This window comes from Schistocerca piceifrons, chromosome 7 (assembly GCF_021461385.2).
Source record: "Schistocerca piceifrons isolate TAMUIC-IGC-003096 chromosome 7, iqSchPice1.1, whole genome shotgun sequence".
In the NCBI taxonomy this organism is placed as follows: Eukaryota; Metazoa; Arthropoda; class Insecta; order Orthoptera; family Acrididae; genus Schistocerca; species Schistocerca piceifrons.
Window position 1 is genome coordinate 498,076,510 of NC_060144.1, and position 16,669 is coordinate 498,093,178.

The window sequence follows — 16,669 nt, forward strand, 5'->3', positions numbered from 1 at the left end:
GCCTCACGTGTTCCAACATATCTTCGGAATCCAAACTGATCTTTGCCGAGGTCGACTTCTACTAGTTTTTCCATTCATCTGTAAAGAATTCACGTTAGTATTTTGCAGCTGTGACTTATTAAACTGATTGTTCGGTAATTTTCACATCTGTCAACCCCTGCTTTCTTTGGGATTAGAATTATTATATTTTTCTTGAAGTCTGAGGGTATTTCGCCTGTCTCATACATCTTGCTCACCAGATGGTAGAGTTTTGTCAGGACTGGCTCTCCCAAGGCAGTCAGTAGTTCCAATGAAATGTTGTCTACTCCCAGAGCCTTGTTTCGATTCAGGTCTTTCAGTGCTCTGTCAAAGTCTTCACGCAGTATCATATCTCCCATTTCATCTTCATCTACATCCTCTTCCATTTCTATAATATTGTCCTCAAGTACATCGCCCTTGTATAGACCCTCTATATACTCCTTCCACCTTTCTGCCATCCCTTCTTTGCTTAGAACTGGGTTTCCATCTGAGCTCTTGATATTCATGCAAGTGGTTCTCTTTTCTCCAAAGGTCTCTTTAATTTTCCTGTAGGCAGTATCTATCCTATCCCTAGTGATAAATGCCTCTACATCCTTACATTTGTCCTCTAGCCATCCCTGCTTAGCCATTTTGCACTTCCTGTCGATCTCATTTTTGAGACGTTTGTATTCCTTTTTGCCTGCTTCATTTACTGCATTTTTATATTTTCTCCTTTCATCAATTAAGTTCAATATTTCTTCTGTTACCCAAGGATTTCTGCTAGCTCTCGTCTTTTTACCTACTTGATCGTCTGCTGCCTTCACTACTTCATCCCTCAAAGCTACCCATTCTTCTTGTACTGTATTTCTTTCCTCCATTCCTGCCATTTGTTCGCTTATGCTCTCCCTGAAACTCTGTACAACCTCTGGTTTAGTCAGTTCATCCAGCTCCCATCTCCTTAAATTCCCACCTTTTTGCAGTTTCTTCAGTTTTAATCTACAGTTCATAACCAATAGATTGTGGTCAGTCCACATCTGCCCCTGGAAATGTCTTACAATTTAAAACCTGGTTCCTAAATCTATGTCTTACCATTATATAATCTATCTGATACCTTTTAGTATCTCCAGGATTCTTCCAGGTATACAACCTTCTTTTATGATTCTTGAATCAAGTGTTAGCTATGATTAAGTCATGCTCTGTGCAAAATTCTACAAGGCGGCTCCCTCTTTCATTTCTTCCCCCCAATCCATATTCTCCTACTATGTTTCCTTCTTTCCCTTTTCCTACTGACGAATTCCAGTCACCCATGACTATAAAATTTTCGTCTCCCTTCACTACCTGAGTAATTTCTTTTATCTCGTCATACATTTCATCTATTTCTTCATCATCTGCAGAGCTAGTTGGCATATAAACTTGTACTACTGTAGTTGGCATGGGCTTCGTATCTATCTTGGCCACAATAATGCGTTCACTATGCTGTTTGTAGTAGCTTACCCACATTCCTATTTTCCTATTCATTATTAAACCTACTCCTGCATTACCCCTATTTGATTTTGTATTTATAACCTGTATTCACCTAACCAAAAGTCTTGTTCCTCCTGCCACCGAACTTCACTAATTCCCACTATATCTAACTTTAATATATCCATTTCCCTTTTTAAATTTTCTAACCTACCTGCCCGATTAAGGGATCTGACATTCCACGCTCCGATCCGTAGAACGCCAGTTTTCTTTCTCCTGATAACGACGTCCTCTTGAGTAGTCCCCGCCCGGAGATCCGAATGGGGGACTAGTTTACCTCCGGAATTTTTTATGCAAGAGGACGCCATCATCATTTAATCATACAGTAAAGCTGCATTTCCTCGGGAAAAATTACGGCTGTAGTTTCCCCTTGCTTTCAGCCGTTCGCAGTACCAGCACAGCAAGGCCGTTTTGGTTAATGTTACAAGGCCAGATCAGTCAATCATCCAGACTGTTGCCCCTGCAACTACTGAAACGGCTGCTGCCCCTCTTCAGGAACCACATGTTTGTCTGGCCTCTCAACAGATACCCCTCCGTTGTGGTTGCACCTACGGTACAGCCATCTGTATCGCTGAGGACTATATGAACATAATTGTGGACTACCTGCATCCCTTTATGCTTTATGTATATCTCGATACTGATGGTATTTTCCAACACGATAATGTTCATGTCGTGAGTCCTGAATCATACTGCAGTGATTTAAGGAATATGGTAGTGAACTCATGTTAATGTCTTTGTCACCAAATTTGCCTGATCTGGACCTGATGGAACAGACATCGGGAAGCTATCAGGTGCCAGCTCCATGTGCACAGCTCACCGGTCCATAATTTATGTGCATTGCGTGACCCGTACGTAGACATCTGGTGCCACATACCTCCAGAAACTTATCAAGATCCTGTCAAGTCTATGCCCTGCAGAATCACTGCTGTATTCTATGCCATTAAGCAGATGGTCGTAACATTTTGGCTTATAAGTTTATCTATCAACTGATTTTAGAAAAGATATTAGCAGTTTACATGTTGGGGAAGTTGAAACCTTTTTGGATTTGATATTAACTAGAATTTACATCCCTGAGTCCAAAAACTGATAAATCCTTGAAAGAAAAGCTAATAAGCTATTCTTGTATGTTTTGTCTGAATATCGGAGATTTTGAATTTCCTGTCTGAGGGCTATTGTCAGTGTGTTACATATTTTTGCACTGGCGCATAAAATTCAATTATGAACCACAGGCAGGAACACAAGGTCTGCATGGAAATCAGTTCTACTTCTCATGTCATGGTTTTGAATTTTACGTCATCCAAATTTCATTCTGTTTACCAACTATGAATACCATTAAAAAGTATATATAGTGACATGTAAGTGTAAGAATGCTAAGGTCCCTGAAGAGGCCTCTTTAAGATGGTTTCCAATCGTCACATATACATAATAATTTTATTGCATGCTCCTTTGACCTTAGTTGCGTAATCCCATGTGCAGATTAAATGTGCCTAGGAACTTCACACGTGAAGTGTCATCCAGTGTGTGTCGATTGTAATGCTCCCTCAGCATCTCTCTTCTGGTCTCCTCTGTAGTACATGCTACATTGCCAATTCCGCATTCTTTATTGTGTTACTGAGCAAAGTGTTGTAGTGGTAAGATACTGAACTTGCTTTCAAGCTGATGGCAATTCATATCCCAACCTGGCCATGCAGATTTAAGTTTTTGTTGGTTTTCCTAAATTAGTTAAGGCATATGCTAAGATAGTTCCTGTGAAAAGGACACAATCAATTTCCTTCCCCATACTTCTGCCAATCCAAGCTTCTACTCAGTCTCTAATTCTGTGCGTTTGATAGGACATTAAGCCTTAACTTCTTATTTTCCTTTCTTATGTCCTCTCACTGTTTCCCATATAACTTCTTTTACTCGCTTCAGATCAGTGTGTGACACTGCTTATTTTTGTTTCCTCTGTTACTGAAGGTGTTAATATTTTTGTTTTTTTGTTGTGCAACTTTCTCATAATTTGAAGAATAGTTGGTGATATCAAATTAACATATGTGACCATTGCATCTCAGCATTGTCAGTTTTGACTCACTATAAGGAGTTGTTCATTTGCAGCTTAAGCATATTGTATTGGTGTTGTTATGTAGTCCAGCCAAAGAAGGGAAATTAGGGGAAAAAATTCGTGTGGTGGCAAATTTTTATACAATGGTAGGGCGAAATGTTATGAACAACATACTAAAAATCCTGACCTGTAGGGTGTGAGCGTTGGGGTGGGGGGAGTGGGGAGAGGGTGCATTTAAATGACACTTCTCCACGTTTTTCTTGAATAACTTGAAAACCATGGCTTCTAGTGAAACTGTTTCCCAGTACAAAATTAAAGTACATTGAATTTCCTACAAAAAAAGCTCCTATTAATTATTTCTGTAAGACTAATAGTTTCCATGTTACAAGGGGTGTAAAAGCCACAATTTTAAAAAAACATTGTTTTAATGGTTCAAATTAATGTTTAATGACCAGTGAACTTGGAAATAACAGAAAACATACATTGGTTGTTATAAAACAACATCTTATCTTCAATTTTTACATTTCAAATTCAACAACTGTATAATAATAATAATAATAATCATCATCATCATCATCGTTGTCATCTTGCAGAGCGAGCAACGGTTCACCATTTGTACACATACTATGGCACGTGCTGCAAACCATTGAACATATGATTCCTCCTTTTCGGCCTTTCCCAAAGAGAGCCGCAACAAGTGTACAGTTGCCCAGCAGTTAGTTTCCTGCTTACCAATGCAAGGTGGTGTGCAGAGATGTACGTAGATTCTGTTCGTATGTGTAGTGCTGTTAATTACTAATATCTGTATTCCATTTAGTGTTAATGCATTTGTGGAAAATAAACACTTGTAACACGTGTCATCATGCAACACATTTTGTGAAATATCAAAAGTCTCCAGGTGTGTCGGCACACTGCATCACCAGTGATTTACGAGGTGCACTGTGGAAGTATTGGTGTAACTTGGTGAAACATGCTGTAGTTGCTTCTTGCGACGTGATGGGGTGGGTAGAGTGAGGACTCACTAACTCGCTCTTCATTTTGCAGACACATAAAGAAGGGAAGTGCGAAGTGCTTGACGTTATTCCGCATCATGCCTTCGCCTTCTACCCTCCACTGCCACCGCCCCAGCCCCCCCCCCCCCCCCTCAAACCCTACCCTAACCTGCTGCCACCTGTCACATCCCCAGAACAAAATTTATCCTTCAGTACTGTTCTTCTATATGCAAATAAGTTATACCCATTCAATATTTGGTCTTAATCAACTTCATTTAAAAGTTAACATTAATTATATACCATTAAAACATTGTTTACATAAATTTGCTATTTTTCCACCCCTTGTAACGTGGAAACTATTGGTCCTAGAGAAAAAGTGAATAGGACCTTTATTGTAGGAAATCCAGTGTACTTAAATTTTGTACTGGTAAACATTTTTGCTAGAAGCCACGATTTCAAGTTATTGAAGAAAAACGTAAAAAAGCTACCTTTAAACATCTCCCCCACCTCAGTGGTCACACCCTACAGGTCAGGATTTTCAGTATGTTGTTCATGACACGTCCACGTACCACAATACAAAAATTTGTGACTGCATAAATTTTTTTGACGGGGCAGTATTATAATCATTACCAAGTATCATAAAATCTAAACTTGTATTGTCAGTCATAGCGCTGCAGTTTTATTGTAAATCACCTGATGTTCACGGTTTGGTCAACTATGGTGTGCACATGTTTATATATTAATAAAGTCTCTTTCCCTACCAGGTTTTTTTACAGAACATGTAAGAACAGTAATCTATGTTTTCAGATTTATTTGCGCTAAATTCTGTCAGGAAGTTTTTGTAGAATTAATTGAAAAGAGTACTTCTTTTACTGGCCCCTTTTCCTTAACCTCATCAGTCCTTTTCCTTCACCCCTCTCCCTTCCCCTTCAAACCTTCTACCAGAAGAAGGAGCTACTGGCTCTGAAAGCTAGCAGATTGTAATACAATTTTTATATATGTGTTCTGCCACTGATTGGTGAGTAGATTTTTTTATCCATCCAATTGCTTATATTTTCAAAAATTGATTGTTTGCATTGATATTAGAACAATCTTATTCATTAGATCATTGTTTTACACACATCTCATGTTGATGCAGAGGAGGGGGGGGGGGGGGGGGGGCGGCATAGAGGGTAGTCTGCCTCCGTGCAGATGAGCACCAGTGTCTGGCCTTCATCACTTGAAACAGTTTTGAATGCAGAGAGCGTTGACTGGGACCTCATAGTTAGGGTCCTTAATCCAACCAATTCGGTTCTCTAATGAAGTAATTGGAAGACTTATACTTTAGTTTTGAATGTAGTGTTAAAGTATACTGCACAGGTTTGTTACGTGTACTTGGTAAATTAGGGATTGGCTATTTAACAGACTAAATCAAAAAATACTTTTATTTAAAAGCAGATAGCTGCAAAAAGGTATTTTTTGGTTATTTGTTACTAGTGTGTTCTATCTGTGTGCCTAAGAAAATGGTCATACCCAATATGCTCTTGTAAAGAAATCGAGAACCGAAATCAGTTGCAATATATTCTCTGTTGTTGCAGTAGTTGAATATTGTGTTTAGAGCCAATTAATGAGGCTGGTTCATATTTTTTTTCTTTCCCAGATATCTGTGCACTCGTCAGATGGCCCACAGGAAGTAACACCATGGCAAGAAGTGTGCAATTTGTTGAAACAAGAAAGTCTACTATTGTGGAACAGGTGGAAGGAATGTTCTTCAAAAAGAATACAGAAACTCGTGGGTGACACTTTGTTCTTTCCCACAAACTTGGAAAAATTGATGTGCCTCATGCCTGTGAGTTTGTAAACATTTTATTTGGTGTACTTTACTTTGACCTCAGTAAGATTGGTTTGCTGAAATAGATTTTTTTTTAAAAAATTTTATTTTTTTTTTATTTTCTATTTTAGCAATGGGATGTTGTGACAATCGAAGAGGAAGGAGAGGGAGGACATAGAGTTCAGTCAAAAATCAGAGTGCCTTCCCAGCCGAGCCTCCCATTGCAGACATTACTGAACAATGTTTGCCATGAAGTAAATGCCGTGGCTCCGCACACATTGCCTAGGTAGCTATTTTAATTATCAGGCTTCTTACGTTTTCAAGCACACTTTAGGATTGACACATTTCTTTGTCACCATTTGTATTTCTTCAAAGGCTGCCTGAACGTGCAAGAAGGGTAAAAGTTTTAATCAGAATAATTAACATTGTTTGATCTATTTTAAGTGTAATTGTAGGTATTAAAATCTTGATGAAATTGACAGAGCTTCAGAAGAACTGCATAGAATTTCAGGCATCGAGAACATGGGCCATCTGTTTCACGAAGTAACAGGGTGGAGGATGGAATTCATTTGTAGTGTGGTTCCTAAGGAAATTGACACTTTATTGAATAACAGTTTATATGTTTTTTCCAGTTTTTTTTTGTTTGTTATTTATTTAATATCTTGCCTTTGATTAAAGGCATTGTCCGATGCTTGTCCTTCAAAATTATTCCAGTGCACACTGATGACCGCTTACTTCTTGTATGGTGGAAATTATTAAGAAATGATTGATGGAATAGCCATGGTTCACCACTGTCACTAGGCATAGCTAATTTTTTTTCATGTAGGATTTTGAAGAATGAGCACTGAACAGTGCACCCTTCCTGCTGTCATGCTTTTTCAGAACATTGATGATATATTTTTAATCTGGCTGCATGGCAGTGAGGTGCCACAGCACTTCACTGATCATTTGAAGGGTGTATATCATAACATAATATTTACAGCGGAAGTGGAGGAAGACGGGAAGTTATCTTTTTTATATGTGCTGGTTGAACGGAAATCAGGTGGATGACTCAGCCAGTCTGTGTACAGAAAACCGACACATACAGATCTGTATCTCAATGCGCATAGCTTTCACTTTCCAGCTTAGAAGAGAGTTGTGCTGAACACTTTAGCACACACAGCTCTGGCTATTTCAGACAAGGACCATGTCGTCTCTGAGATTAACCGTCTGATGACGATGCTCAGAAAGAATGGGTATCGTATCTGTAATATTAGATCAACACTGTCAAAGGAACCAAGATGTGATGCCATTCAAACGAGCCAAGATGACCGATACACAGCACTTCCATTCTGCAATGCAGCAACTAGCATGATTGGTAGAGTCCTAAATGGTTAATGAATCAGACCAGTCTTCTGTCCACCCAGAACAATGTAAGAAATGTTGTGATCAGTTAAAGATAATCTAGGCCTGAAAGTGCCAGGAATGTATAACATTCGCCGCGAGTGTGGCAAAAGTTGTATGTGCCAGTCCATATGGACAGTTGCTAATTGCTGCAGCGAGCATCACCACCACCTTAAATGTAGGTATTTTGATGAATCAGTGGTTGCAGAGAACAGCCCATTGAATAAGCACAAGACTTTTTTGAACAAAGGAGAATATTTGCTCACACATTGACCTATTGGGAAACAGTTGAAATTAGATTTTGTGAAAATAATTTCATTAGAGACACTGGCTACGCACTTATCGATGCATGGAAATGTGCACTTCATAAAGAAAAAGCACAGAGAATGACTTCTCGCAGTTTACCATCTTACATGAGGGATAGTGCTGCAAGCAACACTGAATAGAGGCAGAAACAAAATCTGTGGACATGGACAGTACATGCCATTTTCTTGTTGTCAAACTGACGTAGTCCAGCCGATTGGATGCCATCCTTTGGGTATAAAAGTGTGAGCCTCACTGGCTTACAACAGTCAGTCTTAGTTGCTGATAGAGATGGAGGATGGAATCTTATCCCAATTTGACACAGCAAGTAAAACAATATTTTTTTGTGAAATAATACCAGCTTCATAACTCTTACTCAATAGAAGTAGTTCTGAATGTGTATTAGTATGGGTGTGTGTGTGTGTGTGTGTGTGTGTGTGTGTGTGTGTGTGTGTGTGTGTGTGTGTGCGCGTGCGTTTGTGTGGGGGGAGGGGGGGGGGTGATAATAGACTGAAAATGAGCTACGTTAAGTAGTGAATCACTTTATTGACATAAATAAAAAAATAAGAAATCATGCAAGTGTTCAGCATGTTTTCATACTTTTTGCTGAAACAATGTACCAGATAGGGTTGATAGAAGATATAGAGAAGATCCAACGGAGAGCAGCGTGCTTCGTTACAGGATCATTTAGTAATCGCGAAAGCGTTACGGAGATGATAGATAAACTCCAGTGGAAGACTCTGCAGGAGAGACGCTCAGTAGCTCGGTACGGGCTTTTGTCAAAGTTTCGAGAACATACCTTCACCGAAGAGTCAAGCAGTATATTGCTCCCTCCTACGTATATCTCGCGAAGAGACCATGAGGATAAAATCAGAGAGATTAGAGCCCACACAGAGGCATACCGACAATCCTTCTTTCCACGAACAATACGAGAATGGAATAGAAGGGAGAACCGATAGAGGTACTCAAGGTACCCTCCGCCACACACCGTCAGGTGGCTTGCGGAGTATGGATGTAGATGTAGATGTAGAATTGTAAAACTGATTCATTCTAAATCGTAGGGAGAGGTCACAGTTATGATCCACGAAACATGCAAATAACTAACTAACATGCATGCAGCAACAGTACTGTCTACACTCCAGTGCTTTAAACTGAACACACTGAAATTCAGCTGCACTCCATACAAAGGTTCAAGTAGCCTTGCATCTTTTGCAAACTTCTTTTTGCAACATGTTGAACAGTATTATTCTCTTTGAATATTACTCCAAGTATGTGTAGGAAGAAACTTACCTCTCTCATCCCTAGAATATTGTGACATAGTGGTTAAGTCAGTCATTGTTATTATTCATTCTATAATTAGTGAGAGTTCGAAATGTGTTGGTTAAATATTACAATTTGGCATGGTCACAATCACACAGCAGCCAGTGCCACTCCCAAGTGTTTGTTCAATGCGGTGATGACACAGTTAGACAAGGAAGTAACTCAAAAAGGTAGTTTTTAGCTATTAAACTTTAAAAAAGTTATTGCAGTTAAAAGTAGCCCTAGAAAAATAGTTCTTTGCTACATTATATGTAGAGACCTGAAAAATTTTCGTTCTACTATAAATGCAAATATAGATGCGAATTCTGTGTCAAAATGCAAAGATGTGAAGTTACCTAATAGATGCTATTTCATACCAGACTTTATCTGAAAATGTAACCAATTATCCGTTACTGGTATTGCGAAGGCCAATTTGAAAAGATAATGTGTATAAATAAAAAGTACATGAAGGCAACCACATATCAGTACATTCAATTGTCCAGTGCCACGCCAGTTGTAGGCAACAGAAGGAACGTGCCATGTAATGCAACTTGCATGTTGGTGAACTTTTTGACTGGGACATTTGCTTTTCCAAAAACTGCAGTAGTTTTTTTTCTCCCCACAATGGCCTTTGTTTTCTTCTGCATATAATGCAACAAGCATGGGACTGGCACCATAGAACAAAGAGCTGCTAGCTAAAGTTTAAAAGTTGATATAACACAGACACTTTTAAGGTGGCAGTTTTAGGTGGCAGGTGTTTCGAACAATGTTTGCATCAAATACTGCTGGAAGTCACCCTGAACTACCTCATGTACAATGCTCTGCCAACGTCACATAGTAGTTGCGTAGTAGCCAATTCCCTTGCTTGTTCTTTTTCTTATTTTGAAATGAGTGAAAAGGCTAATCCCGATTCATTACCTCTTTCAATTATGACCTTCACAATACCAGAAGAAATCAGCAATCCCTGTGACTATTTTGTCAGCTCTGCTTTTTCTGTAGGCTGCTGCCCTGCCCGAGGGAGGTGGGGCTTGTTTTCCCACGCTGCTCTCTCCCCTCTGGCTGTCAAAATTCTCGGTAGTTTACGCTCTAAGCCATCTGCCAATGTAGAGAGCCTGCACCCAGCAGTATAGCAATTGGAAAACAAAACCTGTCAACCTATATTGAGTGCACCGATATTCTTCCCCTGATGTGCAAATAGTTATTTTTGGTTCTACTTCTGCACTAAGTGCTGTGGCAGTTCTGTCTGTGGCTTTGTCAACACGGGTAGCATGACTATGAGTGGCCACGAAAGTCAAACGTAATATTCTGCGGTTTTCATAATTATTGAATTTGGTGGGAAGAGAAAAGTATGTTGAGATATTCCTTCAATGAGAAATGCATTTGATTCGCCGGCAGGAAAATGCTCTCCTTCTCAGTAGAGTGATAATTTGCTGAAACTCTGCTGGCAGTGCTCAGGTCTGGCAGTACAAGATGTCAACAGAGACGCCAGAGGAATGCCTTCAGTCTCCGCTCAGTAGAAGAGCTACAAGCTTTATGTGCAAGTTTGAAATAAAAGCAGAATGCAGAGAAACATGTTCTGAGCACATCTCATCACTGCTGATCGTGACATTAACAGATTATTTGACACGCTTTGTAATAATGTAAGAAATTATAGTGCTAAATTTTCCATTATCCTGAAAGTGTAATTCTGTTCATTTGGCGTGGTAGTGGAGGTCTCATGAGAGTGTACTGAAGAAAAAGCTAACTGTTTTAAGGAAAGTAATCTTATTAGAGGAAAAGATTTTTGTGACCTGTGTACTCGGTAGCTAATGGTTTGTTGTCTTCAGTGTAGTTACAATTTAAGTTGTAACTGTAAAGTACGCATAGACGTGCTTTCAGTTTTTATTCGAAAAGTCCATTGTTATAAACTGAAAGTAAATTTACAAATGTTTTAGAAAAGTCAGAAACCTGTCTCCTTTGTTTACATATATTTTTTCTTAAAATAATTCTAGTGTGTCTGTATCTGGTCTATTAGCATCACTTGCTGCAACAGAAGATGTAGCTGTGCTATTTCGGTGTAGAAGTTGGTTTTGAGGAAAACTAACATAGCCCTTATAGCAAATGTGCTTTGTCTGTGATGTAAAGCTCTTGTAGTTGGAGTGGAGCTTCAGAAGCAGGCTACGAGGAAACTGAGGATCAATAATTTCCACTAACTCCATCCAGCCAGTGTCCAGAAAGTGCATTATTGTAAGTAGTTTGAATGTGACTGTAACGTGAAGAGACTTATTCTTCAAACTGAGCTTCACGTATGACCCTCATAAGTCTCAACTTTTTTTTCCAGTTTGCATTTTGAATAGTTCTGAGATGGAGTGTCCCAAGTTGCTGATCTCATCTGAATCTCGCAGATAAAAGATTTGGGGTTTGAACTATCCATAGCCCTCATGTGGGCAGATAGAACTAGGTACGGGTGAGTGGTAGGTAGCACTCAGCAGCTCTGCTGGAGTCCTGCTGTGTGTCCTCCTGGCAGCATTGGCAGGCGTGCCGGCAGAAGCTCATGGCAACCACTCTGCCGGCATAGCTGTCACAGGTGTGGGAGGCTCCGTTACGTCTCATGCTTCTGTCTGGCATCTCTGCCAGCAGACCTGCCATGGCATCCCAGTGCAGTAGGGCCTTAATATTTTTTTAAAAAGTGATTTGTGACAAAAATAGATGCTATATTTTCTGGTCCATAAATAAACTACATAGAAGACTTAACTGCTCTGGTGGTTAGCCAACTGGACTCACATTCAGGAGGATGACGGTTTAAATCTGCGTCTGACCATCCTGACTTAGGTGTGATTTTCCAAAATTGCCACAGGAAAATGCTGGGATGGTTCCTTTGACAGGCTGTTGCTGATTTCCTTCTCCATCCTTGAAACAATCTGTCTCTAATGACCTCATTTTTGGCAAGACTTGAAACCCTAATCTTTCTTCCTTCCTTCTTTCCTTGACTGCTCTGTGAAAATCAGTTACAGTATTTTTTAAATGTGGAAGTTGTGGGCAGTTTTTTTTATATTTGAGGTATGCTATTAATCTGTATTTGAGAATTTTTCTTTCCATATATTGACTTTATTGTTATAATTCACAAGTTGTAAATTAGTTTTATGAATGGAATCTTGACCAATAGTTACTCTGTTTAGAATGAATGAGTTCTGCATATTGAGGTTGCTGCATAACCATACACGTTAATTTGTTATTAAAAATTTAACGGGCTGGGATTCTACACAGCATTATGGTTGCTGCCTTGACATCTTTCAGCAACTCAGAATTGTTGTAGAAAACAGGTTTGTAAGTCTGACACATCCTGCAATAATACTATCTGGAAAATATATCAGCGTGTCTTATTTCAAATTGAAAACTTCAGTCCTTTCGCTTTTGGCATTACATAACACACTGGCCTTCAGGCAGTGGATCAACCTAAAAATAAAAGTTCCCCTTTGATTAGTAGGAAGGGAGAACTTTCTGCCTTCTTGTTTGCACTCTTCATGGCTATGCTACCAGATATGATCGTCTTCGCTACACGTTATTTCAGCGATCCATCTGCCCGCAATCTTCAGGTGCGATCGCTGAGTACACAATCACACCGGAACTGAATGAACGTGAGAAACTGTGACTCCTTTATACCCCGGGTCCAGGCCACTGCGCCTGCACGAAAAGTGGAAGAGCTGCCCCCTGCGAAGAGAAGAATTGCAGCGCCCCCGGCAGTAGAAACTGTTGAAAGTGATAAATTACAAATTAAGATGTAGCAGGTCAAAAACTAGACCGTTGTTGTTTTAAATAAGATAAAATAGGGGTCCTTGTCTTGCTTAAAGGAAAACATTTCTCTCTCTCTCTCTCTCTCTCTCTCTCTCTCTCTCTCTCTATCTATCTATCTATCTCTCTCTCTCTCTCTCTCTCTCTCTTAATAATGTCATCAGATAATCATATTTCGACGGATTCCTTGAGCACACAATCCCAGTAACGAGAAGCTGGAGCAATAATTCACATCTCTTTAAATGACATGTTATGCCCTTTAATGAGACAATGTTCGGCAATGGCAGATTTTCCAGGCTGGAGCAAACATATGTGACGCTGATGTTCCACACATCCGTCATGAACAGTGTGAATAGTCTGTCCAATATAAGCCTTTCCACAATGACAGGGAATTTTATGAACTCCATGCTTTCTCATTCCCATTTCACCTTTAACAGATCCAAACTGGGCCCTAGTCTTGGCCAAAGGCAATAGAACACTTTTAATATCATATTTCTTGAGAATTCTAGAAGTTTTTGAAGAAATACTTTCTGCAAAGGATAGAAAACCAACTGATTTACTAGTATCCGGTGTTGGTTCACTTGATGGTCCAAACTGAAAAGCATGATTAATTTCATGATCAGTATATCCGTTGAGCTTGAAGACATCCTTAAGATGATCCAGTTCCTGTGCAAATTTTTGGAATCAGAAATGGCAATGTACATAGAACTCCCATCTGCTGATGTGGTGGATGACAGCTCGTAGAATGAAGATAGCAGTCCGTGTGTGTGGGTTTATAGTATATGCCATGTCCCGAGGTACCATTTCCTTTTTTGTATACTAGAACATCCAAAAAATGTAATTTACCATCTTTTTCAATTTCCATTTGAAAATTTGACGCATGGATGAAGATAGTTAAAATGATCTAAAAACTGATTAAGAACTTCCATTCCATGCGGCCAAACAATGGAAATATCATCCACATATCTCCAAAAACACATAGGTTGAAGAGTAGTAGTCCTGAGTGTGATATCTTCAAAATATTCCATAAAAAGATTGGTGACAATAGGGGAAAGAGGACTCCCCATAGCCACACCGTCAGTTTGTTCAAAAAATAAATCATTAAATAAAAAATGTGTTGATGTCAACACATGGCGACACAGCTCAGTAGTTTTATCATCCAAAAGTTGACCAATTAACAACGACGACTCTTCCAAAGGTACCTGGGTGAAAAGAGAAACCACACCGAAACCAACCATAAGGTCAGATGTTCCAATGCATAAAGACTTCAACCGTTCAATAAAATCAGTCAAGTTGGATAAATGATGTTCACATTTTCCATCATAAGGGCTGAGGACAAGAGAAAGATATTTAGCTAAATTATAAGTAGAAGTGCCCACATTACTAACGATAGGACAGAGAGGAGTTCCAGGTTGATGCACCTTCGGTAAACCATACATCCTTGGTGGTACTGCCACCCCTGGATGAAGTTTTTTGATGGTGTCCTTTTTCAGGGAGCTCTTCTTAATAAGTGAAATGGTCTTCCACTTTATCTGGTCTGTAGGGTCCCTCCGAAGTTTACAGTAAGCAGAATCATCCAATAAACAGGCCGTTTTAGACAAATAAACTTCACGAGACAAAAGAACAGTGGCACTACCTTTATCGGCGGGAAGAACTAAGAGGTCCTTATCTTCCCTCACTGACCGAAAGGCCTTCCTTTAACTCTCCTTCCTTTCTACCCTCTTGTTTCCATATTTCTTTAAAAAAATTGTGATGCCTTTGTTTTCACACATTATCTTTGCCTTTAAGTGCTTATGTGGATCATACATATGCACTGATATATTGATTTATTTCACTAAAATATTGGAAAAATCTGATCGATCAGATTGTGGAACACTCACTTCACTGGACACTTTTGGTGAACACTCCTGCCTAACAGTAAACACATGTGATATTCATAAGAACTGCTTTACTTTAAACCAGCATGGTACATGTTTTTAACCAACATGGTTTGGAGAATCAGCAATCTTACTTGTAATAAATTGTCAGCATAGCACAGTTGTCAGTGCTACAGTAATGCAACTTTGGAAGTACATAAATGGATGCCAGAGAATGCATTGGTGCAGTTTACAGAATTATTGCATCTCTTGAGTTATGCTCCTCTGCATCCCTTCAGTTCTAAGTGAGCATCTATCTGAAATGGTCCTAGCTGTGTAAAAATTCTGTCTCCTGTAGTCCAAAAAGTGAAACAACATTCATCTATAATAAATTGATTTGTTGCCAGTTGTCACTTGACTATTTTTATTGAGTCAGTTGCAGCTGTTGGTTTAACATAAGGAATATACTGTCCAAAAAATATATGGACAGTCCAGTACTGCTTTATCACACACACACACACACACACACACACACAGAGCACATGTGAGATATCACACAGCACATATATACCTGTGTAGACTGTTTATGAGTGATTGCTCAGGCTGAAGGGAATAGACAGAGAGGAAGGTGTGTGGAAACTAGGTCAAGTAAGTTGAATGGGGCCAACGGCCTTGCTGCAGTGGTAACACAAGTTTCTGTCAGGTCACCGAAGTTAAGTGCTGTCATGCTGGGCTAGCACTTGGACGGGTGACCATCTGGTCTGCTGAGTGCTGTTAGCAGGTGGGATGCACTCAGCCCTTGTGGGGTAAACTGAGGAGTTACTTGATTGAGAAGTATCGGCTCCGGTCTTTTAAATTGACATATGGCCGGGAGAGCAGTGTGTTGACCATATGCTCCTCCATATCCGCATCCAATGATGCCTGTGGGCTAAGGATGACACTGCGGCCTGTTGGTACCGTTGGGCCTTCATGGTCAGTTCAGATGGAGTTTTGGTTTAAGTTGAATGGGGCAAGCAGGGAAGGTAGTGAGAGGCATGATAGAAGAGTGCTGTCATTTGCTGATTGTAAATTTGCTTGGAACAGTTCGGTACTTATTTTCGTACTGCAAGCCTTGCTGGTATACACCATTATCATTTTAGACCTCCACAGAAATACAGAATAAGTTTGACGTGTGTGAAGTAGATGCCCTGTGCTTGAAATCTGTCTTGGTTACTTGTAGCAGAGAAGTTGTAGCTTGTTTATTTGATGTTTTCCTTTACATACCTTTAGTTTTATGTTTTTGAACTCGAGCTGTAAATCAAAGGTTTATATTTTAATAAATGTATAACAGCATCCGTCTAATATTCTTGCATCTCAAAAAATTGATACTTTCAAGTAATGGAAATTCCAGATCGGAATATCAACAATGTAGGGAAAGATTGATTGCTACTTACTTTAAATTGCAAACATACAAAATTAAAAGGCACTTACACATAAGCTTTTTGCCACAGCCTTTGTTAGAGAAGGAAAGAAAAACACACACCATTCATTCAGACAACCGAGCACACTTCAAGCACACACGACTGCCAGAGCTGCCGGTGTTGGTGGTTGTGTGCGGATATATGTTCTTGCTTGTGAGAGTGCATGGTGTGTGTGTGTGTGTGTGTGTGTGTCATTCTTTTTCTTATGAAGTCCATGGCCGAAAGCTTTACACTTA

At 39.6% G+C, this 16,669-nt stretch overlaps 1 protein-coding gene across 1 annotated transcript in view; it reads left to right on the forward strand.

Moving 5' to 3' along the window:
* Window positions 1-16,669, forward strand: part of LOC124709047 (conserved oligomeric Golgi complex subunit 1) — a 169,493-nt gene that overhangs the window by 114,555 nt on the left and 38,269 nt on the right. The window contains exons 17-18 of the mRNA XM_047240693.1: window positions 6,191-6,379; window positions 6,493-6,647. Of these exons, the coding sequence (XP_047096649.1) occupies window positions 6,191-6,379; window positions 6,493-6,647 (344 nt within the window). The remainder of the gene's footprint in view (window positions 1-6,190; window positions 6,380-6,492; window positions 6,648-16,669) is intronic.